Source organism: Haliotis cracherodii, unplaced genomic scaffold, assembly GCF_022045235.1.
Source record: "Haliotis cracherodii isolate W230 unplaced genomic scaffold, xgHalCrac1.p SCAF_5, whole genome shotgun sequence".
Taxonomy (NCBI): domain Eukaryota; kingdom Metazoa; phylum Mollusca; class Gastropoda; order Lepetellida; family Haliotidae; genus Haliotis; species Haliotis cracherodii.
In genome coordinates, this window is record NW_027266308.1 from 68574632 (window position 1) to 68593369 (window position 18738).

The following is an 18738-nucleotide window of genomic DNA, read 5'->3' on the forward strand; positions in this document are numbered from 1 at the left end:
AAGAGGCTTCAGATTTTGGCGTTCGATTCCCGACATGGGTACAATGTGTGAAGCCCATTTCTTGTGTCCCTGCCCTGATATTGCTGGAATAATACTAAAAGTGGCATAAAACCATACTCAATCAATCAATCAGATTTTTGGCAAAATGGCAGCTGTTTTACAACCTGAATTGTGAAAAGAAGATGCCCGATATAGTTCTCTGAAGCAGGTCAATGTATGAAGAAAGTGCATTGAACCCTAGCTGTATGGGTTTTGTAAGTAATGTCTGGAGACCCGAGGAAATGGCGGACAAACATGTTGGGCGTTATATCAAACTATCATCATATTCCTGTTGTGGCCTTTGTTTTTTATGGATGTAACTTCTGTATGGACTGTTTCGGAGTATTTTCTTTGTTATTCACTGTGGTTACTTGCTGCTGTGCAAATGGGAATAAATTAATTTAAATAGATTGTGTCAATTCTGTTTGATTTTGCTTTATGGCGCAAGTCAGTAAAAACTGTAAAATGAAGTTTGCTTTCTACCTCGCTCTACTTCTGTCTCTCCTCTCTCTCTTTTCTCTCTCCTCTCTCACACAGAGCCGGGTGGGTCTCTCTCTCTCGTCTTTCTCCTCTCTCACACAGTTGGGTGGGTCTCTCTCTCGTCTTTCTCCTCTCTCACACAGAGCCGGGTGGGTCTCTTTCTCTCTCTCGTCTTTCTCCTCCCTCACACAGAGTTGGGTGGGTCTCTCTCTCTCTCTCGTCTTTCTCCTCTCTCACACAGAGCCGGGTGGGTCTCTCTCTCTCGTCTTTCTCCTCCCTCACACAGAGCCGGGTGGGTCTCTCTCTCTCGTCTTTCTCCTCCCTCGCACAGAGTAGGGTGGGTCTCTCTCTCTCGTCTTTCTCCTCCCTCACACAGAGTAGGGTGGGTCTCTCTCTCTCGTCTGTCTCCTCTCTCACACAGAGTAGGGTGGGTCTCTCTCTCTCGTCTTTCTCCTCCCTCACACAGAGCCGGGTGGGTCTCTCTCTCGTCTTTCTCCTCCCTCACACAGAGTAGGGTGGGTCTCTCTCTCTCGTCTTTCTCCTCTCTCACACAGAGCCGGGTGGGTCTCTCTCTCTCGTCTTTCTCCTCTCTCACACAGAGCTGGGTGGGTCTCTCTCTCTCCTCCCTCACACAGAGTAGGGTGGGTCTCTCTCTCGTCTTTCTCCCCTCTCTCACAGAGCCGGGTGGGTCTCTCTCTCTCGTCTTTCTCCTCCCTCACACAGAGTAGGGTGGGTCTCTCTCTCTCGTCTTTCTCCTCCCTCACACAGAGTTGGGTGGGTCTCTCTCTCTCGTCTTTCTCCTCATTCACACAGAGTTGGGTGGGTCTCTCTCTCTCTCGTCTTTCTCCTCTCTCACACAGAGCCGGGTGGGTCTCTCTCTCTCGTCTTTCTCCTCTATTACACAGAGTTGGGTGGGTCTCTCTCTCTCTCGTCTTTCTCCTCCCTCACACAGAGTTGGGGTCTCTCTCTCTCGTCTTTCTCCTCCCTCACACAGAGCCGGGTGGGTCTCTCTCTCTCGTCTTTCTCCCCTCTCACACAGAGTTGGGTGGGTCTCTCTCTCTCGTCTTTCTCCTCCCTCACACAGAGCCGGGTGGGTCTCTCTCTCTCGTCTTTCTCCTCCCTCACACAGAGTTGGGTGGGTCTCTCTCTCTCGTCTTTCTCCTCTCTCACACAGAGCCGGGTGGGTCTCTCTCTCTCTCGTCTTTCTCTTCCCTCACACAGAGCCGGGTGGGTCTCTCTCTCTCGTCTTTCTCCTCTCTCACACAGAGTTGGGTGGGTCTCTCTCTCTCGTCTTTCTCCTCCCTCACACAGAGTAGGGTGGGTCTCTCTCTCTCGTCTTTCTCCTCTCTCACACAGAGCCGGCAGGGTCTCTCTCTCTCGTCTTTCTCCTCCCTCACACAGAACCGGGTGGGTCTCTCTCTCTCGTCTTTCTCCTCTCTCACACAGAGTTGGGTGGGTCTCTCTCTCTCGTCTTTCTCCTCTCTCACACAGAGTAGGGTGGGTCTCTCTCTCTCGTCTTTCTCCTCCCTCACACAGAGATGGGTGGGTCTCTCTCTCTCGTCTTTCTCCTCATTCACACAGAGTTGGGTGGGTCTCTCTCTCTCGTCTTTCTCCTCTCTCACACAGAGCCGGGTGGGTCTCTCTCTCTCGTCTTTCTCCTCTATTACACAGAGTTGGGTGAGTCTCTCTCTCTCTCGTCTTTCTCCTCCCTCACACAGAGTTGGGGTCTCTCTCTCTCTCGTCTTTCTCCTCCCTCACACAGAGTTGGGTGGGTCTGTCTCTCACACTCACGCATGCAAGAACATGATTGTAGATAGGTTGTCTAACTTAGTCATTATTAGTTAGGGATCAGGTTTTATTGAGGTGATTCAACAGAATCAGGAAGCTACCAATAAAATATAAATATGGACAGTTACTCCCATGACATATCTGTAACATGACATGGGGGAGCATGAAAGAGTGGGACACATTCAGCAAGCATCGTAAAAAGGAACATGTTTATAAGCACTTTCTTTCAAAGGCAAAATAAAAGATTGAAGGCAACTCAAACAAACTGAAAACAGTACAAATAATGGAGGCAAATTTATTCACGTTTTATTTCTCAAATTAAAGCAACATCTGAGTGTTGATGGTTGTATCCTCAAACACTCAAATGAGCGCGACAAAGTTACTTTTCCTTACCTTGAACAACACCGCCTTCCCCCCGGACTGGCCGAAAAAACATGTTTATAGCCATCTCATCTTCTCTGATATTTACAGCAAATACAAACAGACATATCATTCAATCCTGTGTAGATGAATACTGCCACATTCAGTGGCAATTATGCAACAAATCAATAATATGAAATGATTCCCTGTAAATAGTAAATACTGACTTCACAAGGAATGTCCAAAAACAAGGGACATGAGTCTCATGTCTCAACATAAGTTATATGCACAGTAAGAAATTGGTCACACACATATATATAACACTAGCACACACTATGATCCTGTATATAATATCCTGTATAATTATAGACATCATTCAGCAGACCTGGATTTCATTAAATTACATATACACTGTGGCACAAGAAACGATTGTACCATTCACATTGTGATGTAGAAAAACAAGCAATATACAAACATGCGGCAGTCGGCAAGCAAACAAACTGATACTGCAGTGACGCTCAGGCCATGTATACTGATGGCTATAAATAAGGGGACAAGCAAGGGCTGGTACAGCTACCTGTGTCCAGGGACGTGATGGGACACGGTGAGGTACACGCCAGGTGCGGACGCTCGGCTGTGTCCAGGGACGTGATGGGACACGGTGAGGTACACGCCAGGTGCGGACACTCTGCTGTGTCCAGGGACGTGATGGGACACGGTGAGGTACACGCCAGGTGCGGACACTCTGCTGTGTCCAGGGACGTGATGGGACACGGTGAGGTACACGCCAGGTGCGGACACTCTGCTGTGTCCAGGGACGTGATGGGACACGGTGAGGTACACGCCAGGTGCGGACACTCTGCTGTGTCCAGGGACGTGATGGGACACGGTGAGGTACACGCCAGGTGCGGACACTCGGCTGTGTCCAGGGACGTGATGGGTCACGGTGAGGTACACGCCAGGTGCGGACACTCTGCTGGGTCTTGTTCTGTGAATCATGTCAACTGACATTCTCCTGTCTTACAGGCGGTGGGGTAGCATTGTGGTCAAAGCGTTCACTCATCACGACAAAGACCCGGGTTCGATTCCTGACATGGGTACAATGTGTGAAGCCTATTTCTGGTATCTCCTACTGTTATATTGCTGGAATATTGCTAAAAGCAGTGTAAAACCAAACTCACTCACTCTGCTGTCTTACTGTAACGATAGCGACCAGCTGTTTCCTGGATTGTTTGATGAGTATAGCTGTCAATATTGTCGCGCCTTGTGTACCTCGGTATCATTATACTGAATCTGTGGCTTCATCTGTATCATTCTTTCGTTGACAACAGTAAATAAAAACAGTCAGCAGTACAACAAATTCAAGGATAAATGGGATGGGGGTGAGGTGAAATGGGGTTTAACGTCATTCAAAATTATTGCCATTATATAGTGTACGTGTGTGTGTTTCTGATTGTACTAGTCCGGAAATGCTGGTTTTATGGTGCCAATCCATGCCACAGTTTAACATGGAGACTTCATTGTACCTCACTCAGACACAGATACTGACCCCATGCTGACCCCTTGTTTTTATCCCCTTAAAACCGAGCGCCAGCCAGGGTAACAACAAGTACCACCTTATTAACATCTTTCAGGTAAACAGATCCGGGGATCGAACCAATGACCTTTCACTCTCCGGGCAGACACATCATGTATGTAAGTCTATGGCCCCTCATACAGTAACATGGAATTGAATATAAACCGTTGGGACAAGCAGCTTCATCATTCAGGATTGGGCTTATAAAAGCTAGATCTGCAGGGACTCCCCGTCCCCATGGTGACAAACCTCAAACACTTCATCATCTTGTAAATGTCAGTGAGACATTACACAGAATCTAACATGTCACTGTCGATATCATCTTGTAAACGTCAGTGAGACATTACACTGACTCTAACATGTCACTGTCGATATCATCTTGTAAACGTCAGTGAGACATTACACAGAATCTAACATGTCACTGTCGATATCATCTTGTAAACGTCAGTGAGACATTACACCGACTCTAACATGTCACTGTCGATATCATCTTGTAAACGTCAGTGAGACATTACACCAACTCTCACATGTCGCTGTCGATATCATCTTGTAAACGTCAGTGAGACATTACACCGACTCTAACGTGTCGCTGTCAATATCATCTTGTAAACGTCAGTGAGACATTACACCGACTCTAACATGTTGCTGTCGATATCATCTTGTAAACGTCAGTGAGACATTACACCGACTCTAACAGGTCACTGTCGATATCATCTTGTAAGGTCAGTGAGACAGTACACAGACTCTAACATGTCGCTGTCGATATCATCTTGTAAACGTCAGTGAGACATTACACCGACTCTAACATGTCACTGTCGATATCATCTTGTAAACGTCAGTGAGACATTACACAGACTCTAACATGTCACTGTCGATATCATCTTGTAAACGTCAGTGAGACATTACACCGACTCTAACATGTCACTGTCGATATCATCTTGTAAACGTCAGTGAGACATTACACCGACTCTAACATGTCACTGTCGATATCATCTTGTAAACGTCAGTGAGACATTACACAGACTCTAACATGTCACTGTCGACATCAAATGTTGAATGACAACAAATTTTATCAAATTGAATGATGACAAAACTGAAATTTTGAAAATGAAACATGGCATCATGGTTTAGTCTGAGTGAGAAAGTCTTTGCATCAGTCCAGAGGATGACTGGCTACAGTGTTTCACTAGTCCAGAGGACGACTGGCTACAGTGTTTCACTAGTCCAGAGGACGACTGGCTAGTGTCTCACTAGTCCAGAGGACGACTGGCTACAGTGTTTCACTAGTCCAGAGGACGACTGGCTACAGTGTTTCACTAGTCCAGAGGACGACTTATACTGTGTTTCACTAGTCCAGAGGACGACTTATACTGTGTTTCACTAGTCCAGAGGACGACTTATACTGTGTTTCACTAGTCCTCACAGTTTATCGCTAGTCATGCTTGAATAAGCCAAAACTGTCGACTATCATTACATTACAATCAGTTCTATTCTGTTCCAATTGTAGCAAAACTGAAACATTGAATCAAATGCTACAAGTCAAAGAGGACTACAAGTTAGTTGTCTCGGGCTAACAGACCAGCTTAAATTAACTGGGATGTGTTCAAACTCCCAAATTGTAATACTGCATAACCAATAATAGCCACTTGCTAGTGTCACTTGTTAATAATTGGTTCCTCCTTGAGAAGATAAAACATGTAACACAACAGTTGCAACATTGTTGCAGGAATACAAAGGTGGCTCCGTCAATGTATACAACAACGTTATGTACAAGTTCCTGGTGTATATTGTTCACTGTTTTGTAAGGCCACACCGATGGTATTTCTTTTTCTTTAGTTGAGCCTCCAACTTTTCAAAAGGAAAGTATACCTTGAAATTTAACAAGCAATGTACAAAACAAGCCCCTGCACTTAAGTTCCGAAACTTTGGCAGTATGCTGCCGAATTCCATACAGAACAATCAACCTCACCATTTCAACAATACTGCTCCTTACCATAATGGGAATATGTTAAGGATAAAACACGACTCCAAGGTTTTGTTTGAAAATGTAAAACAGTGAGTCAGGGAAAATAGCTTTTACTTTACTCAAGGTTTTACCTTCCCTTCAATAGGCAAAAATTTCTCAAAATATAACTTAACAAACAATTTCCCTTTAAATTGCATAAAATAACAGCTGTGAGAATTTAGGAGGAGAACAACTTGCTATGAAGTAATCTCAAAGTGAGATGTGCTCTGATGAGTCTAATCAAAGGGGAAACGAGTCAGCATTGGTAACAAGCCAGCAGGTATCCCCAAACCAGAGTGACTATTTGTCCTCAGTTAAGGCCTTTTGGTAAAGAGGATAATTACAGTCCACTTGAAAAGGGCACGCAATTCATTCTCATCTCCCTGGGGAGTATACAACCCAACCTGTCTGTCAGGCACTAAGAGTAAATAGCCACATTACCATCTCCTCCTACCGGGTACCCACTCTCTGAGCAGCGGCATATTTCAAACAAAGTCACTTGCCCCAAAAGACACCACTTCAGTGTGGGGAAGGACTAAAGCCCTTGAAACTCTCAGAAGCCAAGCTGCTGCACATGGTCACCCCTCCAAGGACTCGCTGCGACCAAAGACGCCTAACACTGGACCACATAGCACTACTAATTTCCATAACTCCAAATGTCTCATTTAACAGTCTGGAATTATGACCAGATCCTAAAATACTCGGTAAAGATTCTTCACAACCGCCATAAATACTGTAAATCATGAAATTAATGTGTCTCCAAAAGAATGCGACTGCTTGCCCCTAGCCAAAAATGCGACTCAATATTAATGCAACCTCTCAAGCATCATCTTAAGAAAATGTCCTCTGTCAGGTTTACAGGAGTATCACATTATTCCAACCTCACAATAATCCAATCACACACCAAATAGCACAGCTTATTAGCGCTGAGGAGAGTATTTCCGCTAAAGCAATACATGCACACTGGCTCGTGACGGCATTTGATGTTGTCGCAAAGAACAAAGACACTGTGTTGCGTCTGTCAGGACTTGCAGGTGTGATCAGTGATGACATTAGTGAGAAGAACTCTTGTCTTGACCTGAGCAGGGACAATTCACAGGATGTAATTAGTGTTTGAATGACATTGTTTATATACTTGTTACAAGTGGTGCTCAATAAACAGTGATGTCGAATACATAGTTGTTTGTTTTCAACATATGTCTAAGTTGGTATTTCTGCTATCCAAAATGTCTTATTGTTGACACAAATGCTATGTTTAATGATGCGAGCAAGGACCACTCGCATTTTTCACATTTAATTCAAGCTTGCGTTAATTTCAAGATTTACTGTACATATTCCAAATCATTCATGTACCTTCAAAACACAAGACACATCCCCAAATCAGGACAAATGCCCGCTTCATCGGAATATCTGTAAATTACAATCTAACATTGTATAAAACAGTCATATCTTACAGGATTCAAGATTTGGTGTAGCCTTTCTCTGGCTGCCAGCTCTTGTATTATATATCTTATGGTAGACTACAACAAGTCTTAATTCCACAGGGGCACAAGGAAGTAGGGCTGGGGCGATTCACCGACTCTGCAATCCGATATGTATCATGATACGTGCATGTGCTCTTATCTGTCTTAAGCCATCTTTTTCATAGACAGGATGGCCAAATACCTGGCACACTGATGATTTGCAATTGGCAGTGTCAAGCATGGCTAAACAAATGAAAATATTTATGTTTTCACTATTAACTTGCACGAATGATTAGTGTTTAGTGGAACTGTTATTAAAGCAAACATTTAAGGTCAGAATCTATATTTTTGACTTGGTGTGCGACTGTGATCCATACTTGTATTGAGAAGTAACAAATCGTGAACCATCGATGCATCAGTGTATTGTCCTACCACTACAAGGAGGCATTTCATGTACTGGTATGCTCAGCTAGGCCAATGATTGGTTTACCTTTACAGCTGTTCTCACCCTGAATTTTTCAAAAGTTTAAACAAATGTGATTGATTGAAAGGTTGTTTTGGTTTGTGATAAAAAAAATTCCCAAAATATTTAAAAAAATGTTTTTTTACTTTTACCTCAAATAAACTCAACCAACATTTTGAATATTCTCCTGTCTTTGGACCCTTCATTTGTTAGGGGTCCTTGTCCTATTGCGATATGACCACCATTAAACCAGAACCTCAAGACTACTTGGACACATCTTACTGCAACAACTTATCCAGTATTGATGGCTGCTGATCTCCATGTGTTAGTTAACTATAAAGCATAATCAGTTGTATTCATATAGTTGTAATGTAATATTCACCTAAGAACTGACTGAAACATTTTTTGCGTTGGAGGAATATATATTGATTGACACTGTGCACACAGGTTTGAACTCCATGAACATTAAAACATATAAAAGCAATTCTTATCAATGAATACATCAACAATATCTTTACAGACTGCTTATTTAGTCATTACAGCAAAACACTGTAGACCACAGTACAAAGTCAGTGACAGCGTTCTGTGCAATAATGCAACACAAGCTCCGCCCATTCCCATTCTATAATCAGCCAATCAGGAAACAATAAGTTTATTGCGATAAACGTAGAAGAAATTGCTTGCTTAGCCAATAAAATGCCACAGAATGTGTGTGTGTGTGTGTGTGTGTGTGTGTGTCTATTAACATAGATTTTATGTTTTTACATTTTATCAGACATACTGACTGATCCATTATTATAGTTATTCAGTTCATCTGAAAATCTTAAGAGACAAAAGTAACAATGATATTTGTTGGCTGTCAATCCTAGTCTATATGATGCTTCATCATACTTGATACAGTGTACTTCCAGATGGAGATGTTGTGTTAAACACTACCCTCAGTCATCCTACTCCTTTCTTTGTAGACTTTAATTAGTTTCAGCATTAATCTTTCTTTTAGCAGCATGGAGATTAATCTTTGAAATTCATTTTATGCCCTATTCAATACATTTCATATGCATTTTCAAAATGTTCTAATTCTTAGCTCACCTGACCTAACATGCCACGGCAGCCATATTGAAAATGTCAGTTTTCGGCCCATTACTCTACCGTTTCTGCATGAAATAACATTTGATACTTTTGGGACAGTTCACTTGTAGTACTTGGCCATTATACCATCAAGGTCGTGCAGAACATCTTTCCGTGGAAGTTGGAACAAATCTTTCTTCAAATCACAAAGCCGATACAGCTGGAACTCGGCCTCTGCCAGAAGCAGACAAAACGGACTCTTCCCAGCACTGACACAGTGATTCTCAAAATCTGTGATTCGGTCGTAGTCCCAGTCATGAAGATCGACAAGGTCCTGCCACGCTGCCCCGATCTGCGTCTCCAGCTTCCTCTGTAGCCACTGGATGATTGGTCGCTTCAACTTGCGCACCAGGATGTCCTCTGGAGGCAGACTGGACGAGGGGCCAGACGCCATTGTTTGGACTGCACAGCAGAGGGAAAGCATTGATTAATTAGATCACTTGAGATACATTTAATGTTGGTGTTAGATTCAAATGCCAATATCTTCTTAGGCGGACAATTGAATCCAATCTAAATTATAATCACACAAACATGTGTCACAGTCATTGATGGTAAGAGTTGCCTGCCCTTGTTGCAACTTTTATCCCGAAGACAAGTGAGTCAGTATGGTTTTACGCCGCTTTTAGCAATATTCCAGCAATATGTTGATTGAAGCGTACCACGTGGGTACAATGGGGGTAAAGTGTACCACGTGGGTACAATGGGGGGTAAAGCATACCACGTGGGTACAATGGGGGGTATAGCGTACCACCTGGGTACAATGGGGGATAAAGTGTACCAGTTGCGTACAATGGGGGTAAAGTGTACCACGTGGGTACAATGGGGGGTAAAGCGTACCACCTGGGTACAATGGGGGATAAAGTGTACCAGTTGGGTACAATGGGGGTAAAGTGTACCACGTGGGTACAATGGGGGTAAACTGTAACACGTGGGTACAATGGGGGGGGTAAAGCGTGCCACGTGGGTACAATGGGGGGTAAAGTGTACCACCTGGGTACATTGGGGGTAAAGCGTACCACCTGGGTACAATGGAGGGTAAAGCGTACCACGTGGGTACAATGGTGGGTAAAGTGTACCACCTGGGTACATTGGGGGTAAAGCGTACCACCTGGGTACAATGGGGGATAAAGTGTACCATGTGGGAACAATGGGAGTAAACTGTACCATGTGGGAACAATGGGTGGGTAAAGCATACCACCTGGGTACATTGGGGGGTAAAGCGTACCACCTGGGTACAATGGAGGGTAAAGCGTACCACGTGGGTACAATGGTGGGTAAAGCGTACCACCTGGGTACATTGGGGGTAAAGCGTACCACCTGGGTACAATGGGGGTAAAGTGTACCATGTGGGAACAATGGGTGGGTAAAGCATACCACCTGGGTACATTGGGGGGTAAAGCGTACCACCTGGGTACAATGGAGGGTAAAGCGTACCACGTGGGTACAATGGTGGGTAAAGCGTACCACCTGGGTACAATGGGGGTAAAGCGTACCACCTGGGTACAATGGGGGATAAAGTGTACCATGTGGGAACAATGGGTGGGTAAAGCATACCACCTGGGTACATTGGGGGGTAAAGCGTACCACCTGGGTACAATGGAGGGTAAAGCGTACCACGTGGGTACAATGGTGGGTAAAGCGTACCACCTGGGTACAATGGGGGTAAAGCGTACCACCTGGGTACAATGGGGGATAAAGTGTACCATGTGGGAACAATGGGGGTAAACTGTACCACCTGGGTACATTGGGGGGTAAAGCGTACCACCTGGGTACAATGGGGGGTAAAGCGTACCATGTGGGTACAATGGGGGGTAAAGTGTACCACAGGGGTACAATGTGTGAAGCCAATTACTGGTTTTCCCAACCAGGATTATACTGGAATACTGCTGAAAGCAGCGTGAAACCATACTCCCTCACTTGTTCCTCGCATCACATTAATCACTGACATCAATCCCACCAGTCACATCAGCGACATCCTGTTCTGAAACATCACTGTTTGTTTATAAATGGTAAACCGAAATACATGATCAGATAGGACTTGATACGTAGACTAGGTTTCAGCAACCCATGCTTGCCGTAATAAGTGACTATGCTTGTCGTAAAAGGCGACTAACGGGATCGGGGGGTCAGGCTCGCTTACTTGGTTGATGCATGTCATCGATCTCAATTGCGTGGATTGATGCTCATGATATCAATCACTGGATTGTCTGGTCCAGACTTGATTATTTACAGACCGCCGTCATATAGCTGGAATATTGCTGAGTGCGGCGTTAAACAACAAACCAACCAACTTGATACGACCAGTGGGTGTTGCTAATTATCGAATGTGCAGATAACTAACATTTTGTCAAATGGGACATATTAACTTGAATGAAGCTACACTGTATTAGCTGACTGAGTTGTCTTGTGATCAGTCCTTGACCTCTCTCACCTGTCAAGACAGACTGTCGTCACTCCTGTATTCTAATACAAGGCAGTCGGGCAGGGGACTCATAAATGTTGCCTGCCCATCTTCAAAGTTACCGGCCCCCATTCAGACAAGATTGTATTTAAATATATCTTTGCGTACTGTGTTTCCGAGCCCCTACGAAATACTTCTGAATATGTGTCTTCATACCAGTGCCAATACACATGAATCTTACATAAAACTAAGACTAGATTGACCAATGAAAGCGTAGTTACTTCATTTCATCCACGGTTAATCATGGATAGCTGACGACAGTACGAGCAAAATCACCAAAAGTATGAGACAAATTGTGTCTTGACTGTTGAAATAAAGCAAACAACTACTTGAGAATCTACGAGGAATATGTAAATAGTCTTAAAATCATCTGTCAGACAGTCGGGCAGGTGGAGGCAACTTTCATGCCCGACAAATAAGTCACCAGCCGCGGCTGGCAGACAGGCAGTTAATTCAGATGCTTGGCCACTCACCTCCCAGCTCAGCACTTGCGGCTCCTCCATAGCCCTCCTGGTCCTGTAGACACAGATAATGAAGCCGTCATTAAATCATCAGCCAATAAATGTAGTTAGCAACACTTTAAGTTTTTCTTCAAACAGTCGAAAGGATGGTAGTCTGAATGTGGAGTTTAGTGTGTGTGTGTATGAGGGCAAAAACAGGCGTGGCTCTCTCCAAAAGCTTCTACAGTCTGATCGCGACATCAACCTGCCAAAATCTGCTGGCATGAAAATTAGCTGTTTTCTCCTTGCATTTTCCTGCCAGGGACGTATAGCTTCCCACGTAGTGCCCATGACTCTAACAGATGTACATGTCAGTTACCTGCCTAATTAGAACAATAACCAGCCTGCAGTGATTAGAAAACTTTCATGTCTAATTAGAAAATACCTACCTGGAAACTACGTAAATAATTTGAATATTTACCTGCACCTTCCAAATTAAAATAATCACCTTCCAAATTAAAATAATTACCTGCCTTGTTAAAATAATTACCTGCCTAGTTACAATAATTACCTGCCTTGTAACAAATAATTACCTGCTTCCTTACAATAATTACCCACCTTAAAACAATTAATACCTGCCTTGTTACAATAATTACCTGCCTTCTTACAATAACTACCCACCTTGTAACAATAATTACCTGCATCTTTACAATAATTACCCACATTGTTACAATAATTACCTGCATCTTTACAATAATTACCTGCCTTGTAACAATAATTACCTGCCTCCTTACAATAGTAACCCACCTTATAACAATTAATACCTGCCTTGTTACAATAAATACCTGCCTCCTTACAATAATTACCTGCCTCCTTACACCATGTACAATAATTACCTGTCCAGCAGGGGGGTCAGTCTGGGTTGACTTAGTGACCGTCTTTTGTGCAGTCAGACTTGGATCTGTGAAAAAGTAATTTAATGCCAAATCAAAAATAGAAGCCTCTCAGCAATAATGAAAGTGTAGCCTAACTACGCAATGATCAGTACTGAGTTAGGTAAAACTAAGTTACACAGAAAGCATATGGAATCCCTTGATACAAATACTATTAGAGCCAACTTTAAGGAGCTTGCTATTTTGCTTTAAAAGCACTCGTATTCCAGTTATATCACAGTATCACAGCATGTTAGCTTTAAGTGGGAGGAAAGCCCGAAGTGATGCAGGTCTCAGACATTTACCCCTTTGGTGAAGCCCATGAGCACTGGTATGGTGCTGACAAACTTTAAGGTACCCAGGACACCCTATGATTTCGAGCACTGATGAATAAAACTTTTCATCACCTTTTAGTGTTAAAATGTACCTAAATTTTATGAAAATAATAACAGGCAGGAGAGACCATCCAGCTTACCTTCATTGAGAGAAATACTGTGTCTCTGGTCTGGGATATTCTTTGGGAGGTTGGTGCCACCTGTCCTCCACTGACCTTGACCACTCAGACCAAGGTCATTACTGGACATGGACGATGTGTTTTGCTTCCTGGTTGTGAGGGCCGACACCACATCTGCTAACCGTTCTTCAATTTCAGAATCTGTTATTCCCACATATGACGTGACAATCTGCATGGATGAGTGAGACAGGGGTTCGCTGACAGTTTCATCAATTGAAACATTTGACATCTTGGATTCCACTTGCTTGTCTTCAATGGTGTTGATGCCAGTTGCCAGGTTGGATAGGGTGTTGGATACATCAGCCTGGTTGTTTCCATCCCGGAGTTTGGAGGAGCCAGTCAGAGATCCACTGTCAAGACTCAGCTGCTGTAGTCTGGCCTGGGCCGTGGACAGGCTCCCACACCCCGCAGACGCCACACAAACTGAGGTGACATGATAGAGAGGCATTGATACAGGGAATAAACAGGATAGAGAGGCATTAATACGGGGAATAAACAGGATAGAGAGGCATTGATACGGGAATAAACAGGATAGAGAGGCATTGATACGGGAATAAACAGGATAGAGAGGCATTAATACGGGGAATAAACAGGATAGAGAGGCATTAATACGGGGAATAAACAGGATAGAGAGGCATTGATACGGGGAATAAACAGGATAGAGGGGCATTGATACGGGGAATAAATAAACAGGATAGAGAGGCATTAATACGGGGAAAAAACAGGATAGAGAGGCATTAATACGGGGAATAAACAGGATAGAGAGGCATTAATACGGGGAATAAACAGGATAGAGGGGCATTGATATGGGGAATAAACAGGATAGAGAGGCATTGATAGGGGAATAAACAGGATCGAGAGGCATTAATACGGGGAATAAACAGGATAGAGAGGCATTGATACGGGAATAAACAGGATAGAGAGGCATTGATAGGGGAATAAACAGGATCGAGAGGCATTAATACGGGGAATAAACAGGATAGAGAGGCATTAATACAGGGAATAAACAGGATAGAGGGGCATTGATACAGGGAATAAACAGGATAGAGGGGCATTGATATGGGGAATAAACAGGATAGAGGGGCATTGATATGGGGAATAAACAGGATAGAGAGGCATTGATGCATGGAAGAAACAGGATAGAGGGGCATTGAAACGGGGAATAAACAGGATAGAGGGGCATTGATACGGGGAATAAACAGGATAGAGGGGCATTGATACAGGGAATAAACAGGATAGAGGGGCATTGATATGGGGAATAAACAGGATAGAGGGGCATTGATACGGGGAATAAACAGGATAGAGGGGAATTGATACGGGGAAGAAACAGGATAGAGGGGCATTGATACAGGGAATAAACAGGATAGAGGGGCATTGATACAGGGAATAAACAGGATAGAGGGGCATTGATATGGAGAATAAACAGGATAGAGAGGCATTGATACGAGGAATAAACAGGATAGAGGGGCATTAATACAGGGAATAAACAGGAGGGGCATTGATACGGAGAATAAACAGGATAGAGGGGCATTGATACAGGGAATAAACAGGATAGAGGGGCATTGATACGGAGAATAAACAGGATAGAGAGGCATTGATACGGGGAATAAACAGGATAGAGGGGCATTAATACAGGGAATACACAGGAGGGGCATTGATACGGAGAATAAACAGGATAGAGGGGCATTAATACAGGGAATAAACAGGATAGAGGGGCATTGATACGGAGAATAAACAGGATAGAGAGGCATTGATACTGAGAATAAACAGCTTAGAGGGGCATTAATACAGGGAATACACAGGAGGGGCATTGATAGGGAAACAAGGCAAAAAGTGAGCAGGGCTCACTAATACCCTTGATCTTGACTCCAACACATTCCTAAGCTCAAAACATTAAACTTGGCACTGCACACACACACACACCCCCCCCCCCCCCCCCCCCCCCCCCCCCCCCCCACACACACACACACACACACGGTATAGAAACTGTACTCCTAATTTAAAAATTACAAGCCCGTGCGCGAAATGCGCATATGTCGGGAAAGCGCACGTTCAATTCCTAATTTAAGTAAGTAAGTAAGCACTGACAGGTGGAGTAAACTGACTGACTGAACTGAACTGCACATTAATTTACACTCAGGCAGCTATCATAATTTGGACAGTTTTCTCAATGTTCCTAATCGTGAATTATTGAAACGTAAATTCATTTTATGGATATTGGGTTTGATGTAGTAGAATCTGTGTACAAAATATTTGCTTTTGTTTTCTAAAGATTGACAAATACACAAATAATGGAATTCATCACCTATGTCAGATAATTTATAAAGTTGACATTTCCTCTCGGTTAAAGGTATTTTTCTCCATCTCCCAGTTTCAATAGGTAGATTATGGTTTAAAGTTCTAAACTTAAGGTAAGACTCTCCAAATGTGATAATGTCACTTCATTTTTCATGTCTTAGATAAGTAGGATTTGTGAAACTTTGTGAAAACCAGATGTAGCTAAGTCCAAGTTCATCAAACGTTTGTTTCATATATGTAATCCATTTATGCTTACATTTTCAAAATAGGTCATCATTAAATAACAACTTGTATACAAGAAAGGATCATTTAGATGATTTCCCGGAGTGTAATTTAGCCCCAAAACTTATCATTCTCATTTTAGAGATGTTTGAGAGATAGATAGGATATCCCTGATATGTGTTACAAACAGTATAGAAAGAGGGACTAACACCATTCAACAAACACCATTCAAGGGGAGCTCCTGATTTGTTTGTTTGTTTGTTTGTTGTTAAACGCCACCCTTGGCAAAATTCCAGTTATATGACAGCGGTCTGTAAATAAAAGATTGTGGACCAGACAATCATGTGATTGACATCAGGAGCATCGATCCATGTAATTGGGATATTATGACATACATCAACTCGTCAGCGAGTCTGACCCCATGATCCCGTTAGTCGCCCTTTTACTGCAAGCATGGGTTGTTGAAGACCTAATCTACCCCTGATCTTTGCGGGGAGACAAGCATGGGTTGTTGAAGACCTATTCTACCCCTGATCTTTGCGGGGAGACAAGCATGGGTTGTTGAAGACCTATTCTACCCCTGATCTTCACAGGTCGAGATTAGGAATATCGGAATTTATTTCAGATATGTTCATGAATCTGGTCCTTAATGAACTATTTTGTCCTAATTTAATTGAAGGATGGCATGTTGCACTCACTGTTGTGTTTCCTCTCCGAGGTGCTACCCAGGGGGTGTGGGGTTCCTCCTCCTCCAGCCTCCCATGAGGGGAGGGAGGAGATGGACGGAGCATCCTGCAGCTTCTGGAGGGCTGGCAGGGAGGAGAGAAAATCTACATCATTATCTTGAATTACATATCAACATCATCACATGGAGAAGGTATTGTAAACAAATTTAATTGTTATTTTTTTACATGGCTTTAGATAATCTGCATTTTGTATTAAATATGTAAAATAAATCACTATTAACCAATTCATTTTGAAACCTATTAGTATACCAGAATGCATTAGTACCTACTGTATCCCTCAGACCTTAGTATCGCTTGGTATCTTGCAAAGCGATTCATATAATAATAGTAATAGTATACAAATATAGTAATACAAATTAGTAATATTGAAAACCCAAAAAAACTATCAATATCCAATGTGAAAAATAACATGTAATAATCAGCAGCTCCAACAATCATCTGGAGCCTGTTGTTACCAGTGGTTGGAATTACAGGAACACTTGGGGTCCAGTGATTGACAAGTATACCTGCTGTTGCCTCAGAAATAAGTTCCTCTGACTTAAGAATCTGATGTCGTCCTGGAATATCAAGATTCTCATCCTGAGAAATTGGGTGTTGAACAGGAGTGGACATTGAGCACGGAAGAGGTGTGGCACGAAGCACATGTTCTGGAGACGATGTGCCACCAAACACATGTCCTGGAGCAGGCATGGCATCGTTCATATCTCCTGTCACGTGACTGGTTGCGGCACAGTTTCTGTGACCTGGTCTGGAGTAGGAAGCATTGCGGTGACCAGAGGAGGCGGCACTAGCAGCCCCAGACTGTGTGTGCATTCCACTATCCATACGATCAGGAAACCCACACGCTCTCACATACTGGTCTCCTTGGGGACTCTCATCTCTCTCATCTGGGAAATAAGAAAACGTGAGGCTAAATCACACTTTCTGATGGTATGTATAAGAAACGTATCCATTAGTAAAGGAAGAGAATTAACAGAGGGTTATATAACATGGCAGTTTCAAAGGGTTCGTTCCTCTCATGCAGGTATTTGACCATGTTATTTTACAATCAACATAGTTTTGACAATCTGTCAGCTGGTCAGTCCGAGGGTCATTTATGATAAATCATTAACAGATGGGTGGGTTTGGGTGGCGGATGGAGGGATGGGTAGGTGCTTAAAAGAGAATAATAGGTATCAATGGATGGTATGGCTTGGTGGCTCAGATGATTGTGTTTCATTGTACACATACATGGATTGTTGTTCGTAATATCAATCACTGTGTTGTTTTGTCCAGTCTTGATAATTTACAGACCACTGTATTATGACTGGGATATTACTGAGTGCAGTGTTAAACAACAAACAACAAACAACAGCATATTAATTAGGAAATATATACATTAGTTATTTATTTGAAATTGATTGTGAATTATCCAAAGTATTTTCACATCAGAGACACTAACTGTAAATGTCTTCTGGGTGTATAATTTGAATATGAATATGAATATGACGAAAAAAGTTGTTTACGAGTCGCTGTGCAAATGTGGGCCAACACAGCACAAGTTACGACGCATAAAAATGGACTGAGGTCATTCCAGTTCTTCATCTGCATGATCATCATATTGGCGATGAAATGCTCGATTATCTCACCTGTCCTTCTCGAAGCCATGGACCCTCAGTACACCATGGATTTCATTGCAAAAGAACGTCGTGTTGAAATAGATCGGTCCTCGATCATTTGGTTTCAGAAAGGACGTAAATTCGGGGAATCCCCTAAAACCTGTAAAATCCACATATGGAAATATCAACGTATCAAGCTATTGGGAAGGGAAATAACTGAGTTAA

General features: G+C 43.1%; 1 protein-coding gene across 1 annotated transcript; it reads right to left on the bottom strand.

Annotated features, from left to right (window-relative positions):
• Positions 1–7358: 7358 nt before the first annotated feature.
• LOC139441929 (uncharacterized) lies at positions 7359–18682 on the bottom strand. Its single transcript, XM_071222675.1, has 7 exons — positions 18544–18682; positions 17422–17802; positions 16868–16978; positions 13611–14072; positions 13100–13164; positions 12237–12279; positions 7359–9704 (listed from the first exon to the last, which is right to left on the bottom strand). The coding sequence occupies exons 1-7, from the start codon at positions 18560–18562 to the stop codon at positions 9364–9366; spliced, it is 1422 nt and encodes a 473-aa protein (XP_071078776.1). The 5' UTR covers positions 18563–18682; the 3' UTR covers positions 7359–9363.
• Between the last annotated feature and the right edge of the window lie 56 nt (positions 18683–18738).

Excerpts from the sequence above, each read along its gene's own strand:
- LOC139441929 (XM_071222675.1), bottom strand. Across the intron at positions 16,979-17,421 it reads TATTTCTGAGGCAACAGCAG|CCCTCCAGAAGCTGCAGGAT; the intron begins GTATACTTGTCA and ends CCTCCCTGCCAG. Across the intron at positions 13,165-13,610 it reads CAGTATTTCTCTCAATGAAG|ATCCAAGTCTGACTGCACAA; the intron begins GTAAGCTGGATG and ends ACTTTTTCACAG.